Raw genomic sequence first — 21,114 nt, forward strand, 5'->3', positions numbered from 1 at the left:
ATTAAAGATACAAATTCAAACACTTTTTGTTTTGTAAATATATTTTCATGGAAAACAGAAAAGATTAATCAAGTTTATTATCTACTAGTCTTGATTCTGATTCTACACATCTCAGAAGAAAGACTACAGCGTTTCCTAATTTAGGTAATTGTGATTTCAACAACTGTGCCTAAAGGGTTTTCTTAAAAAAAAATTAATGCTTACAAAAATTAAAGGCTGCCCTTGATAATACACATTTGTTCCTAAGTGGCTTGTCAATCTAGGTATATAAATAGAAATAAAAAACACATGCATCTAAAAGGCACTGTAAAAGATGATGAAATCAAAAAGTAAAACCTTAAGTTGTAGAGGTTAACTATTCAACCTTCAAAGTATGAAAGGTAACGAGCTTTGGCACTGAAACACATGTATTTTGGAATATGTTCATAACAGTAATTAAGTACAGAAAAAAATATGCACCAATGTTAATTGCTCATTTCAGCCCATATATAAGAAATGAATGACGAGTGTGTGTGTGTGTGTGTGTGTGTGTGCTAATAAACAAAGCAATGTTTTAAAAATACACCTTCTTTTCAGATCACACTGCAAAGAGTAAACGCTCTTTTACTTTGTGACGAAGTGCCATTTGTCCACTGCAAAGCAGAAACCAGAAATTAAATCAAAGTCATATAATTCGTAAAAGTATTACAAAAAAAAATAATAATAATACAATTTTACCTTCAGAAGATACTGGGAGGGGTTCCCCGTATTCTGCAGCCTACAACAGCAAAAGAGCATTTGTCTGTAATGGTAAAAATCAGCCAGGATGAAAGGTAGGGTCCTGTGATCTCCACAGTACAGAAAACGCGGATGGAATCCAGTCATATGGATATGGACTCGTGTCTGATAATATATCAATCACCTACTGAAGCGCGCGTGACGCTCGTGATGTTTTCAGCGTCTGCCGTCGCACTAAATGAGGACATGATTACATGACCAACATCTCCAGAACTGCTCTGAGAGTCTCTTCATGAGCATCTGACTGTTTCGTTTGAGAAAGACTACCGTCATGTCACACACACACACACACACAAAACTCTTCATGGTAACCCATCAAAATAAAAGTTCGGCTTAATTTGAACAAATTGTAAGAATGTACGTATTACTACTACTAAAAGTATGAATTAATTTTGCTTTTATGTTTTCATTTTAACAGTAAACCTCTTTTTATACGGTTTGTTTAATTTCGTTTGATTAAAAGATAAATTAAATGGTTTTATGCCTTCATTTGATTACCAGAAAAAATTAAATATGACAGAATTTTTGGGGAAAAAAAAATGTTTTTTTTTTTGGAAATCAATTAATTAGACATACTCTTTGATTGGTTGTTAAAATTGAATTAAAGCATTAAAATAGAATCCAAAAAAAAAATTAGAAAAAAACTGAATTTTGTAAATATAAAAAAATAAAACGGACAAACACTCACAGCTTGAAGTACAGCACGGGCCTCTGCATCGCTGCATCTGAACGGACTGTCACACAAAGACGAGTTCTGACTGAGAGAGATCACAGAAAATAACATCACACCAACTGTCTCAGAATGACGAGAAAATGACTGAAAAATGAAGAAAAACTCAAGAAACTCTGCTGTCATTTAGTACATCTGAAATCAAATCAAATCTTATACTCACCAAATAATTTCTTCACCTTTCATCTTTTTTCTCATCACTAATGCTTTCCAGAAGATGTGTGTTGCTTTTATGACTTCTATAGCAAAGTCCTAACATGATATTAACAAAATTAACTTGAGATGATTGATCATTAAATGGATTAACACTGCTCTCTCATAAAACAAACATCACCTTATCCTTAAACTGTCCATTGAAGGCGAACCGGTTCTCAGGCTTCCCATCCGGCACTTTATATCTTTTAAACCAATCCACGGTAGCCTCGAGATGACCAGGCTTAATCTTTCTCACATCCTCAATACCTGTTAATGAGGCACTAATTGAGTCATAAATGCAGATCATAAAATAACAACATAGAAACCAGTGACTCACTGTTGAGGCTGGAAGCATCAGGGTCCTCTATGTTGATGGCTATTACCTTCCAGTCCGTCTCTCCTTCATCTATCAAAGCCAGAATTCCTAGCACTTTAACCTGAATCACCTGCCCTGTTGCACACACCTGTGACAGACAGATATACAGATATAAAGCAGTCAGACCCATAACCGGCTTGTGTTAGAGAAGACAGAAGAACACATTATGCAAAATAATAATAAATCAAATACATGGAATAATGGGCTAAATATACCACCTACGAAGAGTTCACAGCAACGAAAGATTTAATCAAACATGAGGAGTCACTGAAGAGTCATTAAAAATCATGCACACACACAGAAATGTTGATTTTAAGGTTTTCATGGATGTGAACTAAATACAAAGCTGCTTAACAGTTTAGCCAAAACTGAAATATTCTGTCATCATTTACTCACCCTCAAGTAATTCCAAACCTGTGTGAATTTCTTTCTTCTGTTTTGAAGAACCAAACATCTGACAGAAGCTGTTGACTTCCATGCTATTGTTTCCCACACTATGGAAGTCAATGGCTACCGTCAACATCACCTTCCATGTTTAACAGCTGAAAGAAGCTCATACAGCTTTGGAACAACATGAGGGTGAGTGAATGAGGACAGAATTTTTCAGTTTTGGTTGAACTATCCCTTTAACTGTTTAAACATTTGCAAGATGCTATATTAACCAGTGGCTCCTTACCTTGGAGCCGATCTCACACACGTCTATGGGGTCGTTATCTCCACAGCACTTGGTTTCCTCGTCAGTGTGGCTGGGATCTTCCCATGTCTTTATACACGGGGGAAAAACACGCATTATACTGAGAGAATGATTAATAATAAATGATTACATATGTATAATGTACAAATAAAATGCTCAGACTGCAGTCAGATCAAACCCAGAACATCACCTGAGGAAGTGCACCGTAGTTCCAGATGTAACCCTTGTGTGGAAAAATGTTAGCAACATATCGCAGCTTGCCTTTCTTCACATCTTGCTTGATTGGGTTTAATGGCTCCTTCGTTGCTATCTGTGGATGTAGTGTGGTTTTAAACCTGCTGTGCTTAAAATAACCTTCTATTGCATCCTGCATAAGCACAACATCAGCACATGTGACATTTAAAGGATTAAAATGTTACATTAAATATCAAATTGTATATTTATGATGATTAGATTTACATGATTATATGGTATTTTTCATTATTATTACTATTCGATATAAAAATAACTGATTTTATTTTTCCCCTGATTATTATTATCATGCAAGTCTTATATTGAATGTAACATTTTCTTTTCCTATTTAACGTCCAAATGGAGCGACTGGTCATCTTAGCCACGGTCGGACACAGAAAACACTTCTTACCTCCATCTTGGCATTTGACCAACGAGGCACTTCTACGACCATATTAAACAGAATCTGCTCAAGGCAAAACAACATTATTAGCATCTAATTTGCCATAAAATCCCAAAATGTGTAGACTGATGAATGGTTACCTCATTCGTTTTGATTTTCTTTAGTGGAACATCTCCTTCCTGATATGAGAGAAACGTGCCGTTAGAAAACAGATTAAGCAAGAATGTCAATTATATTACTGCATTAATTCAGCACTCATTTATTTATTATAACCTTGTCTACAACCCGTGGTTTGAAGTGCTTTATACAGACCTGTTGGTCAGCAGCATACAGAGGAATGTCATGGAAAGGAGAGATGCACGTGCCATCTGAAGATCCTGCGAAACAAATGTTACAAATTGTATCATCTTTCCGAACTCGATTCGTCTCAATGTATCACTGAAGTAACACTCTCTCACTGTGTGTGTTTAATGAGGCTCTGTTTCACAGAGAGACCGTCGTGTAGTGTAAAGTGTTGTTCAAGTTAAAGGGTTTGTTTTCAGCAGCAGTCGTTATATCTGAGAGGGGAGGAGGCAAACGTACTGAAGTAAATCCTGTAGTCAGGCGAGTTTGCTCGTCCTCTCGGCTCTGTTTGGTAATGCACCATTTTTCTCAAATGAGGTGAAAATAAAGATGTAGCTTTCCGAGAGAACTGCGAGCAGAGAAAGGCAGCACGAACAACTGAACACATCCTTCACATCGAGTTCCTGCTTGCGTCTGAGCCTCACAGAAGCTCTTTCAGTTAATCCACACCGCCACCTGCAGACAGTCAGAGGAATGCCGGAGGAACGTCTTCTTCCTCTTCTTTGATTTAATGGTGCATTACCGCCACCGACTGGACTGGAGGATGGGGGGGGGGGGGGGGTCACTATATGGCAGCACTGTATCACAATGGAAAATGGTCAAAACAGTAGTTTTTCTGAATATTTATGATTTTCTTTTCTATTGAAATGCACATTTCTTTTAGTAATTGATAGATATATATTCTCTCAGAAGTCAAGCAAACCAGAAATAAGTAGATCCCTATCATTTACTAACTCATCCTCACTCTCATCTCATGGCAGAGATACTGTAACCTATTGGCCTTTCTATAAAACACTGCTGTTTTCATTTTCTGAAAAGAAGAAATCCTTTTGTTATTTATACATGAATACAACTAGACTACAATTAACACTATCTATACTATACTATGTAAAAAAATAAAAATAAAAAAAAATCCCAGTGGGGAAACACATTACTGTAGGTCCACTGTACACAGTGTTGCCATGGAAACATTGATATTTTCTCAGTTTACAGTAAAACTATGTTAGACATAGGTATATTGAAAAAAAAAATCTAATTTAGGCTACTTAACAAAGATGAGAAGAGAAGAACTGTTTAGAAATGAGGTTAATAGAGCACTTCCTGGAGCCCTTCAGCAGGTGTCTTCTGTGTGAGGGAGACGGCGGGAAAATTTATTTTTATTATTTTTTTTTTTCGGAATAACAAGGAAATTATTAGAAACTAATTCTTGCCATATGGTAAGTCTGCACCATAGAGGGATATAGGATGGAAATAAAAAAAATAAATACCAAGCAAAACAAATAAACCAACTAGAAAATACAACAAAACAAGCAAACAAAAAGCAATCAAAAAGATTATATTCTTGTATATAGATATACCTGCCATGCTGATACTGAACTGAAACAGCTTCTGCTTTACTTTAAATTTAATTTAATTTAATTTACTTTACTTAATGGGACTTGTAGATCTACTTTTTTAATTATTTTATTTTTTTATTTTGTCCCTGGAGATTAACCCAGTATGCCATCATTAACTTGTTTGAACGTCTCACACATTTATGCATCACACAATGTCTTTGAGTTATTCCATACTGCAGATGACTGACATTTTACACGAAGGGAATGCCAAAGTAAAAAAAAAAAAAAAAAAAATCAGAATGTTTATACCTTTCACTTATTGTTATTCAGATTTTTATATATGACCTATTCATTTTATAAGAACTTTTCATTTAATTATAATTTTATTAGGCTTCAGTCCAGTTGAGGGGTGTTCAGTAGGGGGCGCTCTTCATCTTTGTCTATGGCTAATGTACAGTAGGTATCTAACTCTGCTCTTTTCATACTTCGATAGTGAAAGCTGACCATGAGCGTTCAAAACTCACTATAAAAGTGGTACAAACCAATCACTATACTTCACTATACTACACTATACTTCAAGTAGAGATCCAACAGCTTTGTGTGAGAAAACTTTTTCACTGATAATCTTTTCTTTAGCTGCATCTCTAAAATCCCATTTGTTCATGTGTCTTAACCAAATCAAATTGTAAATAATATTTGATAGATTTTTAGAGAATTACTTCAACTTAAATCTCTAGTCTAGATAATAAAATCGCAGCCTGCTTCTCATATTAACACAGAGTTGCAGGTGGTTTTAAACACAACCTCAAAACCTGACGAAAACAAGAAACTGGCAAACAGCTCAAAAAAGGCACCAGTGTCTGGAAACATATACACTGTACGAACCAGGACTGATCTGACCGATGGATAGCACATCAGTCAAGTATTAAACTCTGCAGACTGACGCATAATGCTTTTTACTCTCACATAAGTGCACTCCAGACTGTACAAAGATTCATGGCGACCAAAACCAATCAATACTGTACAAATATAGTGTGTCAGTTCAAGCCTGTATAAAAGCAGGTCCTGGTGCGATCATTAACTGCAGTGGTGCAGTCAAGCAGAAAGATAACGCAGCCCACAACATGTTTAAAGACTCTAGTGTGTCCATCCTTATATTGATACTGCGGTGTGTTTATCAGTGTAAACTGCTTATTATTTAACTAAAGAGAAATAGATTAAAACAGACACAAATATACATTCCCCACTTGCACAAATACATCATTTCCATGCATGATCTACACAGGCACACTTCTATGCTGTCATGTAAACATGAATTAGTTCATCTCAAAATTCATAACAGGTGTATTACCAAGTACTCATTGGACCTGTATGTACTGTAGTTATAAAAGAGTTTTCCTTTATCTCCTTTTCAAGTTCAATTGTGGTATCTCAAAAATACAGAAGACCCCTGGTTTCTGTTATCTGTTCTAGTAAAACTGGGCCTAATGAAGAATGAAAGACGTTCATTATAATGAAATGCATTGACTGGGTCCACAGCGCATTTCTTCATTTATTTTCTTCAGAATGTTTAATCTGTGATCCTCTCCTCAGTGATCTGATTCTCCTTCCTGCTGCATGTTCTAAAACTGAACATTTACAGAGACATTTATATGATGAGTGAGTGATGATGACAGGAAAGATAGAAAAACCATAAAAGTCTGCCATACGTAAAAGAAAAAGAAGGAAGTAGAAGGAGGCCAGGAGCACTGTATGCACAACGCATAAAATATTTACTAATACTGTACATAAAAGTTTATCAAGCAGACCATATTAACAGTAACAGAAGAGTCATCAGCACTAAAACAAGTAAATACATAAAAAATAACAATTTCAACAATTTCATCTATTTAAAAAAGAAAGAAAGAAAGATAACACTAGGAGTAAATTGCATTTTAAACTCATAAACTCAACAAAAATAAATAAAGAAATAAAGAAAAATAAAAACAAAAATAGTTTCATTACCTGCTCACAAAAAGAGCAAGTAATAAAACTATGCTGTGATTAGTGTTCTACTAATTTTATTCATTTATTTATTTTTTTATAACACAAGTTTAGCTAAAATAGACAAATAGTAAGCCAGTTAAATGTGCAAAATCATTTCACTCATTATCATTCACCTAGAACAAAATTAAGTAGGAAAAACAAAGACTCATTAATTGCTTATTTTCTTGTGACTGAATAATCTAAAATGTAAAAACACTGTCATGAAAAAAAAAAGTGCAAAAATCTTTGTGTATATTAATATCTCATCTATATGAAGCTTGTAGGGTACAAGGTACAAAGTTGTCCCTTTAAAGGTGGTGACCTATAGTGACAAGCTTTTTAAACCGTAAAGGTAAGTGTCTGAGATTGTAAATTCTGACATCTTTCTTTAATTGTTGGAGACTGTAAGCCTGCGGTGGACTGTCACTTAAAGAATGTTTTCATGGATTTACTGCCTGAAGTTTATATGAACGTTAATTCCCCTGCCATTTGTTTGCTTTTCTAAACAGATGATTATGATTATTACATTTTCTCCCTTACGGCTGGCCTCAAGTGCAAATATTGTTATCTCCCCATATATGCCCAAAAAGAAAAGGTAAACACCTTCCTCATCATGTACATGGAAAACTCACTAGTGCTAACATGCTTTCTGCCCACTTTTTCTGATTTAGCGAGGACCTTCCTGAAAAGAAATATTCTTACAAAGCCATGATTTAAATTGAGCTTGTGTCAGCTTCTGATCATTTCACATGTGTGCAATAATTCAGTGCTCTTCAGTTTCCTCAGGATTCTAATGAGATATACTACTTTATCAGTTCATTAGAAAACTAGACCAGTTCTATCGGTGTCTGTTCTTTATCCATATCAGTAGTCAATCATTTTTGCTCAGACAGAAAGCTGACTCTCAGATATAGTCAGTTAAAATGACTGGACAATCATTTCTCATGAAAGTAAATTAGAGTTGATGATGATTGAAATCTATGATCTACTAAATCAACACCCACAAAAATCATATTTGAGCGCCCACAGTCATGTGGCATTTCACGAGGTTTACACATTTGCTCTCACTCTTGATATATACACATCAGCGATGTCGTAACGCTTTGTAAATGTTGACACGAATGGAAAACTTTACAGGCCTGTTTGATATGTCGACCTTTGTCATGCCCTTCAGAGTTTAGTCATCAGACCCTCCTTCTTGTTTAATATTAACTCTGTCTGCACCCGTCCGAGACTGTATTTCCATCCGGGATTATTGAGCTTCTCACATACTCGTGATAAACACATTTTGAAGGCATGCTCCATATCTGTCTCTCTGGTAAAGAGAGAAGCGAAGGAGGCGTGGCTCCAGCTCACCTGAGGCAGGTATGACAGAAGCAGAGGGGGAGGGTTCACCTGCATGGAGCACCTGTTCCGCTTCCCAGACTCTCTCTCTCTCACCTCTGCACCAGACAGAAACAAACGAGAGGGAGCAGAGAGGGTCAACATGGAGCCCCAGGCCAGTGGGAATGACAGGGAGAACGAAAAGGGGGAGAGAAAAGACAAGGATAAAGGCATTAAAAGGAGAAACAGACTTTTTATAAGATACCTGGAAAGGAGGAAGACAGACACTATTGTGGATGATGACGCTTCCAAAGGTGACATCAGCATCGCAACCTTAGTGAGAAGGAGCCATTCTGACAAGACAGAGTATAGTGCTAAACTTAAAGGTATCATTTTTGCTTTATTGCTTTTTTTGGCTCTCTTATAGTTGGTATAGGTTTATAAAGATGATTGTTATGCTAAAAAGCAACTCGTTTTATCTAGTCATCCAGTGTGTGTTAGCACGGAGTGGGTTATTCTCTTGTGAAGCCTCCCTTCTCAGATTCCATGAGATCTTTGTATGGAGTGAAGAATGTAAAGAAAGAGGCCATGCATGTGTGCCGACGCTTCGCACCTGCTGCGTTGTTATGTTACAGAGAAAGATCTCTTCCCACTGGACTGATGTCACATATGCAAACTGAAGCTCGCTCACACTGCTGCATGGCTGTGGAGTCGTCGTAAACAAGCTCGGACACAGTGCCTGTGCTGTTTACTCCATCAGGAAGTCGCTGGTTATCAGTGCCAATCTTGAGTTATTTCTTTATTCACTCGTTTTGCATTATTTGACTCGATGAATACGAAACTGTAAGAAATATACACTTGTTCATTCATGCACGTTCATGTGTACGTCATGCCACAGATATGTCAGTCTTAACTTGACAATGACATCACTGTAGAAAAACTAGTTTAGCAGCCTGCAGTGAGCAGGGAATGAAGCCCTTCAGGACAGCCGAGTCGTGACATTAAGGACATACTATGAGGACAGGCTTGTCTTACGAGTTTCTTAGTTTACACACAATAGCTCTTATGAGAACAAAATGAGCTGTCATTCATTCATATCACAGGAAGGAGAATTCTGAGACTCCATACATGTATTTCTAAATGTCTCGCTGACAATGAGAAGAACATATCAGCAGTTTTAGTTTCTTTTTGTATGTATAAAACTATTAGCAATCAGACTTCAAAATCCTTTTCAAAACTTTTCAGTACTGAGCTTATTAGTTGAAATACTCTTAGTTCTTAACACACATGCAAACGCACAGTCCATTTTGTAATTTCATTCATAAAGCTGAGACATCTAACCATGTTTAGAATATGTCATATGGCACATTTCAAGTCAAATACGATGACATCATTGAGGAAATGTTGATGCTCGAACAGGAAGTGCTCATAAAACTGAGCGTTCCGGAACATTTATACACCAGCGAAACAATAGATTTGTTAAAAAATAATATTGTGTATGCTGTTAATGTGCTTGAAATCTGATAGGTTCATGTCTGAAAAACTGCCCAAAGCAAACACTTGATCACATGAGACACAAGCTCTTGAAGGGCAGGTTCCATTTCTGTGTGTGCGTGCGTGTGTGTGTATGTGTGTGTAAGAGGTATGTTTGCTTTGTGTTATTGAGTCAAACCAAGCAGAGAAAGTATGATGGGAGTCTTGCTTGAGGCTCTCACATGATTGAAAATCATTAAAATAAAATAGGCAAATCACTATGGATACAATACAAAGGCAGCAGAGCTGGAGGAAATCAACACATCTCCAAGCCTGAGTTCAGTCAGGTCACGTTTTCCTGCAGAAATGCGATCTGTTCTGTGTGGCACAGGTTTCAGTGAAAGTCTTGTGAAAGGCTCTGAGTTTTCCTTTCTGCCAGTCTAAACTGCTCAAATGATGTGTGTGAACTGTACATTTTTTCACACAAAATAATTCACAGTTTTGTTTCCTGGGTTGCTGAATTTTAAACTTTAAGTGTGAAATGTAGCATTGGATCATTACTATGTAATGCAAGGGCAAATCCTCACATCACTGCAGTCATTTCCTTATTTACATCTGAAAATATGAAAATGTGGTTTAATGATTAGTCTGTTTAAACACTGAATCATAATCTTTGAGATGTGCAGGTAAAGATATGATTAGGCCTAGACATCACAAACAGTAATATGACCCCTGGCCCCTCCCCTCTGTAACGAGGAAGAGATCAGGAAACAAAGTATCACCTCACTTCCCAAAGTACATACCAGCGGTGTTTAACTGTCCTATTACCAGCAGCAAGACGTCCTTTTTAAGTTTTATTTAGATAGAAATGCAATTTGAATGCATTGTGTTCTGATGATTCCTAATGAAAACACTCTTAATTGTAATTATTAATGTAATTATTTGTGCAGCTGTAATATTGGTCAGTATCACTCAGTTTCTCAGGTCAGTTCAAGAGCAATGTGCAGTTTGTTTTCTTTCAATCCTGGAGGGTGTGCATTTAACAACAACAAAAATGACAAAAAGGAGGAAAAACTGTAAATGGTTTAACATTGCATTATTTGTAATTTTACTGTAAAATAATGTAAAATGTATGTTTGTTTGTTTTTTTGGAAAGGGTCACATTTACAGTGAAGGACAAGGCCATACAAGGCTTAGTAGTCCCCATGTGACACATAAGCTGTAAAAAATATATACAATCTTCCATAATACCTGAAACACTGTCACCATGAATTGGTTGCTGTTTTTTTTTTTTGTTTGTTTGTTTTTTTGAGACTGTGAATTTAACAGGATTTAGTGGTGTATGTAAATCTAAACCGCATAATTCATCTTTTTTTCCTCCTCGCATCAGAGAAAATGTCCCCCCATGATCTGTCCTCACCCACATCCCCAGCCGTGGATCCAGAAGAGATCCGCCACAGGAGGATGACGAAAAGGTCAAAGGTCATTGAGGAGCTGGTTAGGACAGAGGGAGATTTCCAGAAGGACCTGGAGCTCTGCATAAGTGAGGTTCTGCTTCCTCTAAGAGCAGCTCAGGCATGTTCACAGTCCCACACAGAGAGATATTCTCTCAAATCTTCTCTCATTATGATGTGTAGTGCATTTCTTCTGAGCATCTGCTAAACTACGAGAAGGTTTTGTTTGCAGCATTGATTTGATTGGGGTCTGCTGTTTTTTTTTAAGGTGGTTGATGTGGATCGATTGTTCACCAACATGGAGTCTGTGTGTGAGGTCTCTGCTGAGCTGCTCCAGAGACTGAAATACGCCATCGCTGACCCCGACCCCGAAACACAGCTCATAGGTTACTAACAAGCATTAAAACAACAAATAAACTTGATCAATGTAAAGCAACAACCAACATTATAAATTAGGATTATTTTATTCATGTTTATTTTTAATCTAAATAATAATAAAATGTATAAAATATTTTAAAATAAAAAATATTAAATTGCATTACTATCAAATTATTTAGAACTTCATTTAATGATTAAAAAGGATTCATTATTTTATTCTAATTTTAATTTAAATAAAAAATGATTTTGAATTACACAACTATTTTGAAAATATGTTTTCAGTTTTATTAAAATAAAAACGTGACATTTTTAAACTTCATAAAACCCAATCTGACTTTTATTTTTATTCTTTTTTTTAGGAGAAGTGTTTATCCAAACCAAAGCCATCATGGAGGATGTGTACAGAATTTACTGCTATCATCACGACGAGGCTAATGCTGTACTCAAGTCTTATGAAGCACAGGAGGACATCCAGCAGCATTTTAGAAGATGTATATCAGCGCTCAAGTAATGACGTTAACTGCATTTATCTCTTATTATTATTGTAATGTGGAGTTGACATTAATGATATGTTGTCTCCTCTCTCACAGGAAAATATATGACCAAGAGTGAGTATTCATTTTCTAATTCAAACATTGTCAAATGCATTCAGATACTTCATAACTATAATCATGAATGTTAGTTTATAGACATAAGTTAGTTCTCAATGCAACCTATGCATTTTAACAAACCTGTGACTTTGTTGTTGCTGGCGTCATGCTACAAACACATCATTTGACTAACCGTATTTTTATATTATAGTCCGGAAAATACGGTATATATGTTTTCTTCATTCAATGTTGTTTTTCAGAGGGAAGCCAAATTTGCTTGACATGGGCTCTCTACTCATTAAACCTGTGCAACGCGTCATGAAATACCCGCTGCTATTGGCCGAGCTGTGGAACGCCACGCCCACAGACCACCCTGACAACAGGCCCTTACAGGAAGCTCTGACCACTGTCAAGATCATTAACATCAACATTAACGAGTTTAAGCGGAGGAAAGACATAGGTGAGACATTGCACTAACTAGTTTTTGCTTTGGGGATATCCGAGTATGCAAGTATATGACACTTGTGTTGTTTCAGTGCTGAAGTATAAGAGGAGTGACGATGAAACCTCTCTGATGGGAAAACTCAACAAGTTCAACATTCATTCTATCAGGAAGAAATCTGACCGTCTGACGAGCTACTTCAAGATTCTCACTGGTGTCGAGCCACAGGTACTTCCAGGAAACAAGGCTGAAATAAGCATGTTCTACCTCGGTAAAGGTATTGTCATGGCTTCTCTTTTGACAGGTGAGAGATGAAGAGTTTGACAAGGAGGAAAAACTCTTCCGTAGCCTTGAGAAAGCTGTGAGGCAGCTGGTGAAAAACATCAGCTGTTACCTGCTCTATACTCAGGTATGAAGATGCAGTAATGAATGCAAAATGAATGCAATTAGAATGCAAGACAAACTGAACAGTTAAAACATCCAAATGCATGTTTAAGTGTTTGCTTTTTTACATCTGTAGATTTGTTTTCTCAAAATGAGTTCTGAAAATCTCTGTCTATGTTTTTTACAGAGGGATTTGTTATTTGTCTGATTTTGTATAATATTGTATTCTTAAAAAACAAGGTGAAAATGTATTTTTATGGCTGTTGACAGTATTTTTGGGGTGATAACTTTTTCCAAATGGCTTTTTGTTTTGTTCTGGAAATGTATGCAAATTTGTGCGTATTTACAGTAAATAGATGGTGTCTCATTTGCATATTTAAACATAACATTTCAGAAAACTTATAATGCAAAACAATTGTGTTAATATACTTTGGGGAAGTACAGTGATATTGCTTTCAGAACTGTACTGGAACCTCAATACTAGTACAGATATATTTCAGATATTAATCTCAGTTTTGATTAGAACAGTCAGTGTGAGCACATTCTTCATAAACACATTTTCTCCCACTTATAGAAAAATCTGTTGCATATATGATTTTAGGGACTCTTGATCTGTGAGATGAAGTGACTCATGAATTCATTCTACATAAATCAGCAAAATCATAACATTCCAAGCTATAAGATCAGATAAGAGATGAGAAGCCTTTATTGTCATTGCATTTAAAATACAATAGAATTTAGATTTTTTTTTTTTTTTGATGATTCAAAATCAAACTTAAAATGACCACATGGATCTTTTTTTTTCTCCAGTGCGCGGTGGCAAACATAGGAAAGCACTGAGTTGATTTTAGCTATTGAGGGTTTATTTAGTGTTTTTGGAGAAATAAAAAAAAATCTGAAAGGACCTTTGTACCATACGGTGAATCTGGAAGCATTTAAACTTTAAATAATGCGTCCTCTTGGGGTAGATCTGGGTCTTAAACTACTAGAATATTTAAGACCTGAATTATATAATTATATTTCTCTTTATATTGTAGGAGATGATCTCCATTGCTGTTCAGAATGCACAGGACCTGGAAGCTATAATGAAGGATCCTGACAAAATAGACACAAATGGCTTCCAGCATAAGAGGAATGGCAGTGACCCATACAAACAGTTCGTAAGTGCTTTTCCTCACACTATAACGTCTGAAGGTTCTCCTCAGTTCTTGTCATGGTCAATCTGTTTCAAAGCTCCTCTTTAAAATCACATATAAGCCAAGGGAAGTCGTGTATGTTGATGAAATAACTGCAGCGTATGAGCTTTGAGTCAGAACTCTGAAATTAATGTTTACAAGTATTCCCTTATTTCATGTTTCATACACGCACTCTCGTCTCCATGCTTGCTATTCTGTCGTGGACGGAGTAAGCCTCTATTCTGTTCTCATCAGGTGTGTTTAGAGAAGTGTGTGGTTTGCGTTCCTCAGAAAGATCAGATGGAGCAGCTGGTTCTGGCTCCTCTCTCGAGTCTGCTGGGAATGTTTGCATCGCCGCAGAAGCTGATACAGAAGCGCTACGATAAACTGCTGGACTACTGCAGCCAGCTGGATTCCCGATCCTCCAAAGAGGAGCAGGGCCTGGCCAAGAAAGATTACCTGGCCCTCAACGGCCAGCTGCTTGAGGAGCTGCGGTGCTTCAACCGAGCCGTCAGGACCATCCTCAACAACTGCTCGATTTGTGTGGTCAGATTAATCCGGAAGCTGATGGAAGCAGCTCAGCCGCCGGTCCACCAGATACCGGTGAGTTAAAGGAGGTCGCTAAAATAAAGAGGTGGTTTAAAAAGAAAACATCAAAATCATTATGAACTGCAGAGAAGGCAAAGAGCCCTTTTTAACCGTTATCCCGGTCATCTAGGTTCCCATGTCGAACTTTAGTGAAGTCCAAAATTCTATCATGGAGGAGCTGAGCAACCTTGGATTCTTCAAAGAAAATTCCCAGAAGCTGATGGAGCGCAAAGTGAGCTTTGAGAAGCGGGACAAGAAAACGGTAGGATTACAGCAGGTAAAGGTAGATGTGTAAGGTCTGGTAAAGGTCCCGGCTGACTGGAGGCTGTCTTCAGGTGCCAGAGATCCCCAGACAGACGGAGGAGCAGCGAGCCTGGCTCCTGGAGGAGTATGCAGGGGATCGGCTCTACCAGCTCAAGCGTAACTGTAACGCGTGTCAGGAGAAGGACGTCAGTCTGCTGGAGGGAGAGCTGGTGGCTCTGCTGGAGGACAGAGACCCGATGGGAAGCAGCAGCCGCTGGCTCGTTCACACGGGGAGTACGTCCTTACATTTACAATAAATATACAGTACAGACCAAAAGTTTGGAAACATTACTATTTTTAATGTGTTTGAAAGAAGTCTCTTCTGCTCATCAAGCCTGCATTTATTTGATCAAAAATACAGAAAAAACAGTAATATTGTGAAATATTATTACAAACTTAAAATAATAGTTTTCTATTTGAATATACTTTAAAAAAATAATTTATTCCTGTGATGCAAAGCTGGATTTTCAGCATCATTACTCCAGCCTTCAGTGTCACATGTAACATCCAGTCTATCACATGATCATTTAGAAATCATTCTAATATTCTGATTTATTATGAGTGTTGGAAACAGTTCTGCTGTCTAATATATTTGATGAATAAAAGGACTGCATTTATTCAAAATAAAAAAAAAATGTCTAATAATATATATTCTAATAATATATTTTCTTTACTATCACTTTTTATCAATTTAACACATCCTTGCTGAATAAAAGTATTGATTTTATTTAAAAAAAAAGAAAGAAAAAATATTAGTAGTGTATATTGTTATTACAAAATATTTATATTTTAAAAACATAGCTTCTTTTTTTTTATTACTTTTTATTCATCGAAGTATCCTAAAAAAGTATCACATGTTCTGAAAAAATATTAAGCAGCAGAACTGTTTCCAACTTTGATAATGAATCATCATATTAGAATGATTTCTAAAGGATCATGTGATAATGATCCTAAATATTCAGCTTTGCATCACAGAAATAAATGATAATTTAAAGTATAATACATTTAAAAACAATTGTTTTAAATTGTAATAATATATCACAATATTACATTTTTTTCTGTATTTTTGATCAAATAAATACAGGCTTGATGAGCAGAAGAAACTTCTTTTAAAAACATTAAAAATAGTAATGTTTCCAAACTTTTGGTCTGTACTGTAGAATAATGCACAGCAAGAGGAAAGTATTCTGAAATAATGATTTCAAGTCATTAAGGTTAAGGTGTTCTGCAGGCTACATCCATAAATAACAGAATATAAACTACCGTTCAAAAGTTTAGGGTGAGAAAGATTAACATTGTTTATGCTCTCCATGACTGCTTTTATTTGATTAAAAATACCGTAAAATTTTAAAATATTATTACAATCTAAAACACTGTTTTCTGTGTGAATCTCTGTTAAACTGTAATGTATTTCTGTGATGTGCAGCTGTATTTTCAGCAGTCTTCAGTGTCACATGATCTTCAGAAATCATTCTAATATGATGATTTGCTGCTCAAGAAACATTTCTGATTATTATCAATGTTGAAAACAGTTGTGATGCTCAATATTTTAGTGGAAACTGATACATTTTATTTTTCAGGATTCACAGATGAACAGAAAGTTCAAAAGAACAGCATTTACTTGAAATGGAAAACTTTGGTCACAGTATAAATGCGTTTACTCTCACTTTTGATCAGTTTAATGAATAAAAGTATTAGTTTATTTTTTGCCATCCCCAAACTGAAGTGCATGTTCTGTTATTGATTTGTAAATGATTGGTGTAGCACATAAAACTAAAATGTCTTGGTAAAACTTAACAATAGTTTTACAGTATTCATTTGAACATTTCAGGTCGTATAATCCAACATTAGTTAATCTATCAAAAATGAATATTAATTAACAATAGCAAATGTATAAATTAACATTAACCTAGATTAATAAAGGCTGTAACAAACTGAACCGTCTTATACAGTGTTTATTAGTCCAAGTCATGAGAGCTTAAACCAGTGAACACGATGACATCTTCCACATTACACGCCGTTAACTAAAGCGTTAATAAGTCTGCTGGAAATGTGGGATGAATCTCATCTGCAGTAGCACTCCATAATGAAATCCCATGAGGATATTCTCTCCTCACGTCTCTGGTGAACGCCACAGAGACGGTTGCTTCACAACAGGTTCTGGTTCTTATGTCACGTGACTTACTGTCTGCATCAGCTATCCATAATGACATTTCTGTGTGTGTGTGTGTGTGTGTGTGTGTTTGTGTGTGTGTGTGTGTGTGTGTGTTCAGGTACGCAGGGCTACGTGTACTCCTCATTCCTGAAAGCCTATAACCCCCAGCGGGAGGTGACTGAGAGGCCAGACGACTTCGACAATCTGAGTCTGTTTGTGTCCAACAGCAGGAGCAGCAGCCTGCGGAGCTTCAGCAGTCCCTACATCACTCCAGCACCAGCACAGGACGAGCCGGACCCCTCCGAAGACCAGCACGTAAGACACTGAATCAACCTCATACAAGCAAGAGCACTGTTGTTTCAAAAATTAGCACGTGTGATGATGCACAGTTGAAAGAGTTTTGGGTGGCCAGAATAACTGACCAGGAACAGAGAAGCATCCCAGTGCTGTTGTACTGAATATCAGCACGTTTGCAGCGCCGCTCGGCCAAACAAATTAAACCAGAAATAACAGTTTTGAAAGACTATCAAAGTTTTAATGTGAAAATAGTTTAGAATATATTGCTTAAAGGGGTTGTTCACCCAAAAATGAAAATTCTGTCATCATTTACGTAGCCTCGAGTTGTACCAAACAGAGTTTCTTTCTTCTGTTGAACACAAAAGAATAGATATATTTGAAGAATACTGGTAACCAGACACTGGTTGGTCCTCAATGGCATCCATAGTATGGAGAAAAAATATGAATAATAAAACGAAGTCTGTGGGGACCAGAAAAAGCTTCTTTTGTGTTCGACAGAAGAAAGAAACTCATGAAGGTTTGGAATTTTCATTTTTGGGTGAACTATGCCTTTAATATTATCTCGAGGACCTTGGATACATCATTAGAAACAAAAAATGTACGTTCAGAGGCAGAAAATAAGCTATTTTGATGAAATTGTTAAATTATGAAAACTTTTTTTTTTTTCATATGTGACCCTGGACCACAAAACCAGTCTTAAGGGTCAATTTTTTAAAATTTAGGTTTATACATCATCTGAAAGCTGATAGCTGATAGGACAATATTTGGCTGAGATTCAAATATTTAAAAATCTGGAATCTGAGGGTGCAATAAATAAATAAATAAATCTAAATATTGAGAAAATCATCTTTAAAGTTGTTCAAATGAAGTTCTTAGCAATGCATATTACTAATCAAAAATTACATTTTGATATATTTATGGTAGGAAATGTACAAAATATATTCATGGAACATGATCTTTACTTAATATCCTAATGATTTTTGGTATAAACGAAAAATGGATAATTTTGACCCATACACTGTATTGTTGTCTATTGCTACAAATATACCCCAGAGACTTAAGACTGGTTCTGTGCTGCAGGGTCACATATAATAAAGGCACACTAATGGCCAGAAAGGAAAAGAGGTCTCATGTTGTTTTCATGTTTAAAATGTCCTGTTATGAATGGTTTGTCAGCACTATCACCTGTATATTTTAAGGCTCTTTAACCAAGTTTCATGTCAATATATAATGCTGCTGTGTGACAGTATAGTGCAGTTTGTAGTTTAAAACTAATATCACATCTGATCTTTCAAGTTAAACTGTCATGCTTTGAGGCTGTATTGTCATCAAGCTGAATCTAATTTTACTTGTCTTTTTTCACAGTTCTATGCAGTTTACGCATTTCAGGCGCGCTGTGAACAAGAGCTGACGCTTCAGGAGCACCAGCACGTCCGTATCCTGCAGTTCTCAGACCTCGGCGGGAACAAAGACTGGTGGCTCGCCGAATCCAACGGACACAAAGGATACGTTCCAGCCAACTACCTTGGAAAGATGTCATATGCTTAAAACTGATTTTTTTTTTTTTTTGTGCTTTAACCACTATCAATATTTTTATCAAAATGAAGAAAGCTATGAATATAGTTAATGAAGGCCAACCCTGCACAAACATTTTTGCACGTGTGAAGCTACCAACAGTGTTTGTTTGAACTAACTTGTTAATCAGAAATATACATGTATTTGAAGTAACTGTATATAGTAATATATAAAAGATTACGTGATGAATAAAATATTTTCCACATCTGTGTCTTCGTGGGCTGTTGTTCAATAATCTCTTATATTTAGAAGCAAGAACAAGAATTCATTTTTCTAAAAAAGGTGTTATTTATTAAACACATGGTTAAAATGAGCAGCTTGTTTTCAGTAATGGGTCTGGTTTAGAAAGAACGAACCATACTGCTTCAGAAAGACCAGCTCGAGCTGATTTGTGTCCTCATTTCTGTAGTTTCTTCTGCGCTGCTTTCTTCTTCACCATCTGCAGCCGCTTCATCGCATGGAGCTGAGACTCCTGGGACGTGGGCGTCTTGCCGTCAGCGGAGGCTTTTGCTCCATTGCTGCCCCCCCGTTGCCTCCCAGGCTGCTGGAGGATGCCCCCCCGGGTGGCTGGGATCCAGTCCCTTTCCCTGAGCTCTCTTCACTAGCGGAGCGGCTCAACACCTGCTTGCCGAGCGTGAGAGGAGGAGGAGGCTTCATCACCGCTGTGCTTGCAGTACTGCTGCCTCCTGGAGGTTTAGAGGTCAGCGCAGAGAGACCCACGGGTTTGGAGCCGGAGGGAGGGGGAGGGGGGGGTGGTTTACTGCTAGCTGGCTGACCGGGGCTCAGCTTGGTACTGGAAGACCCTGGGTTTGAGGTCTTGGTAAAGGTGGCCCATCTTGTGAGGCCTGGGGGCAAAGACGAGCCACTGCTGGAAGAGTTCCCCGAGACCACCGATGCCTGGACAGAAAAACACGTTATAAAAACAGTGATATTGTGAAATATTATTACAATTTAAAAAATCAGTCTAATTTGCTGATTTGCTGCTCAAGAAACATTTCTGGTTATTATCAGTGTTGAAAACAGTTTGTATTTCTGTGGAAGCCGTGATACACTTTTTCACGGTTCAGTGGTGAACGTAAAGTTCAAAAGAACAGCATTTATTTGAAATAGAACTTTTTTGTGACATTATAAAAGTCTTTACTGTCACTTTAATGCATCCTTGATGCATCCTCTTTTCCCTAAAAATAAAAAATAAAAAAATAACTAAAAATAATTTAATCAAAATAAATAAAAATATTTTACTAAACCTACACTTTTGAAAGAACATACATGTATGATGTTATTTATTTATATGTTTATTATTATTATTTACATTACACAGGACTGAAACGTGAATATAAACGCACAGATGAAGCACAAGTCATGGCAACAAACTGCAGAACTAGACTTACACTTGCATTCTGGACTATTCTATTGCATTTTGTAGAATAAAGAGAGCGAGTTTTATGTTCACACTGAAAATTCCATTTCAAATACCAGGATGATGCACCAAAGATTTGGGGGGGGGTGGTATTGGATGCTAAATAGTGTTTCCATAATGACCAACACACTCTACCGAGAGAATCTGAAAGAGAAACTCCTGCTGCTTCAGAATATATTCTGTTCGTTCTTCCTCCTCTTCATATGATGCTGTTGATCTTGACTTTCACTGATGTCAGCCCAGAGTTGAGTCGATCCGTCCACGTGACCAGCGGATCCGAGACAGACCTGGTCCAGATCTGGTAATTATCTCATTAATTCATCCTTTGGAAACGTGGTCGAGCTGCGAATCAACACCAGAGGCCCTGGAGGAGAGATTCCCAGCTTTGGCTTCGTCGTCTTCGATGATTCTGAGCCGGTGCAGAGAACTGTAGGAGTTCAGGTAAGG

At 36.9% G+C, this 21,114-nt stretch overlaps 2 protein-coding genes across 5 annotated transcripts; one reads left to right on the top strand and one right to left on the bottom strand.

Moving 5' to 3' along the window:
• Positions 1-59: 59 nt before the first annotated feature.
• On the bottom strand, positions 60-4,206 carry LOC109052756 (inorganic pyrophosphatase-like). 4 transcript variants are annotated; one of them, XR_006161177.1, is made up of 13 exons: positions 3,989-4,206; positions 3,719-3,783; positions 3,547-3,585; positions 3,416-3,469; positions 2,963-3,082; positions 2,755-2,841; positions 2,040-2,166; positions 1,842-1,969; positions 1,671-1,759; positions 1,466-1,535; positions 902-951; positions 718-781; positions 60-632 (listed from the first exon to the last, which is right to left on the bottom strand). XR_006161177.1 is itself a non-coding variant. In XM_042766868.1 (12 exons), exons 1-12 carry the CDS (start codon positions 4,134-4,136, stop codon positions 604-606), a joined length of 996 nt encoding a protein of 331 aa, XP_042622802.1. In that variant the 5' UTR covers positions 4,137-4,206; the 3' UTR covers positions 60-603. The 4 variants fall into 4 exon arrangements, 3 of the variants coding, with proteins under 3 accessions (XP_042622802.1, XP_042622811.1, XP_042622808.1); XM_042766868.1 differs by lacking the exon at positions 902-951 and having other exon boundaries at positions 718-757; XM_042766877.1 differs by lacking the exons at positions 60-632; positions 718-781 and having other exon boundaries at positions 806-951.
• A 4,132-nt stretch (positions 4,207-8,338) lies between these two features.
• Positions 8,339-19,456, top strand: LOC109052755 (rho guanine nucleotide exchange factor 38-like). Its single transcript, XM_042766553.1, has 14 exons — positions 8,339-8,819; positions 11,297-11,481; positions 11,629-11,746; positions 12,098-12,245; positions 12,329-12,346; positions 12,589-12,788; positions 12,865-12,998; positions 13,075-13,179; positions 14,192-14,314; positions 14,621-14,932; positions 15,048-15,179; positions 15,253-15,454; positions 17,494-17,690; positions 19,038-19,456. The coding sequence occupies exons 1-14, from the start codon at positions 8,510-8,512 to the stop codon at positions 19,218-19,220; spliced, it is 2,367 nt and encodes a 788-aa protein (XP_042622487.1). The 5' UTR covers positions 8,339-8,509; the 3' UTR covers positions 19,221-19,456.
• Positions 19,457-21,114: the final 1,658 nt, after the last annotated feature.

Source organism: Cyprinus carpio, chromosome A1 (assembly GCF_018340385.1).
Source record: "Cyprinus carpio isolate SPL01 chromosome A1, ASM1834038v1, whole genome shotgun sequence".
Classification (NCBI taxonomy): domain Eukaryota; kingdom Metazoa; phylum Chordata; class Actinopteri; order Cypriniformes; family Cyprinidae; genus Cyprinus; species Cyprinus carpio.

What these genes read in the sequence shown, in the direction of transcription:
- LOC109052756 (XM_042766868.1), bottom strand. Translation starts at nt 4,136, where the DNA reads ATGTGTTCAGTTGTTCGTGCTGCCTTTCTCTGCTCGCAGTTCTCTCGG. An exon ending in TGTGTGAGATCGGCTCCAAG is followed by an intron (nt 2,167 to 2,754) that starts GTAAGGAGCCAC and finishes TGTCTGTCACAG; the next exon opens with GTGTGTGCAACAGGGCAGGT. An exon ending in AAAGGTGAAGAAATTATTTG is followed by an intron (nt 1,536 to 1,670) that starts GTGAGTATAAGA and finishes GATCTCTCTCAG; the next exon opens with TCAGAACTCGTCTTTGTGTG.
- LOC109052755 (XM_042766553.1), top strand. Translation starts at nt 8,510, where the DNA reads ATGGAGCACCTGTTCCGCTTCCCAGACTCTCTCTCTCTCACCTCTGCA. An exon ending in TTCCTCTAAGAGCAGCTCAG is followed by an intron (nt 11,482 to 11,628) that starts GCATGTTCACAG and finishes TTTTTTTTTAAG; the next exon opens with GTGGTTGATGTGGATCGATT. An exon ending in CTGGCTCGTTCACACGGGGA is followed by an intron (nt 15,455 to 17,493) that starts GTACGTCCTTAC and finishes GTGTGTGTTCAG; the next exon opens with GTACGCAGGGCTACGTGTAC.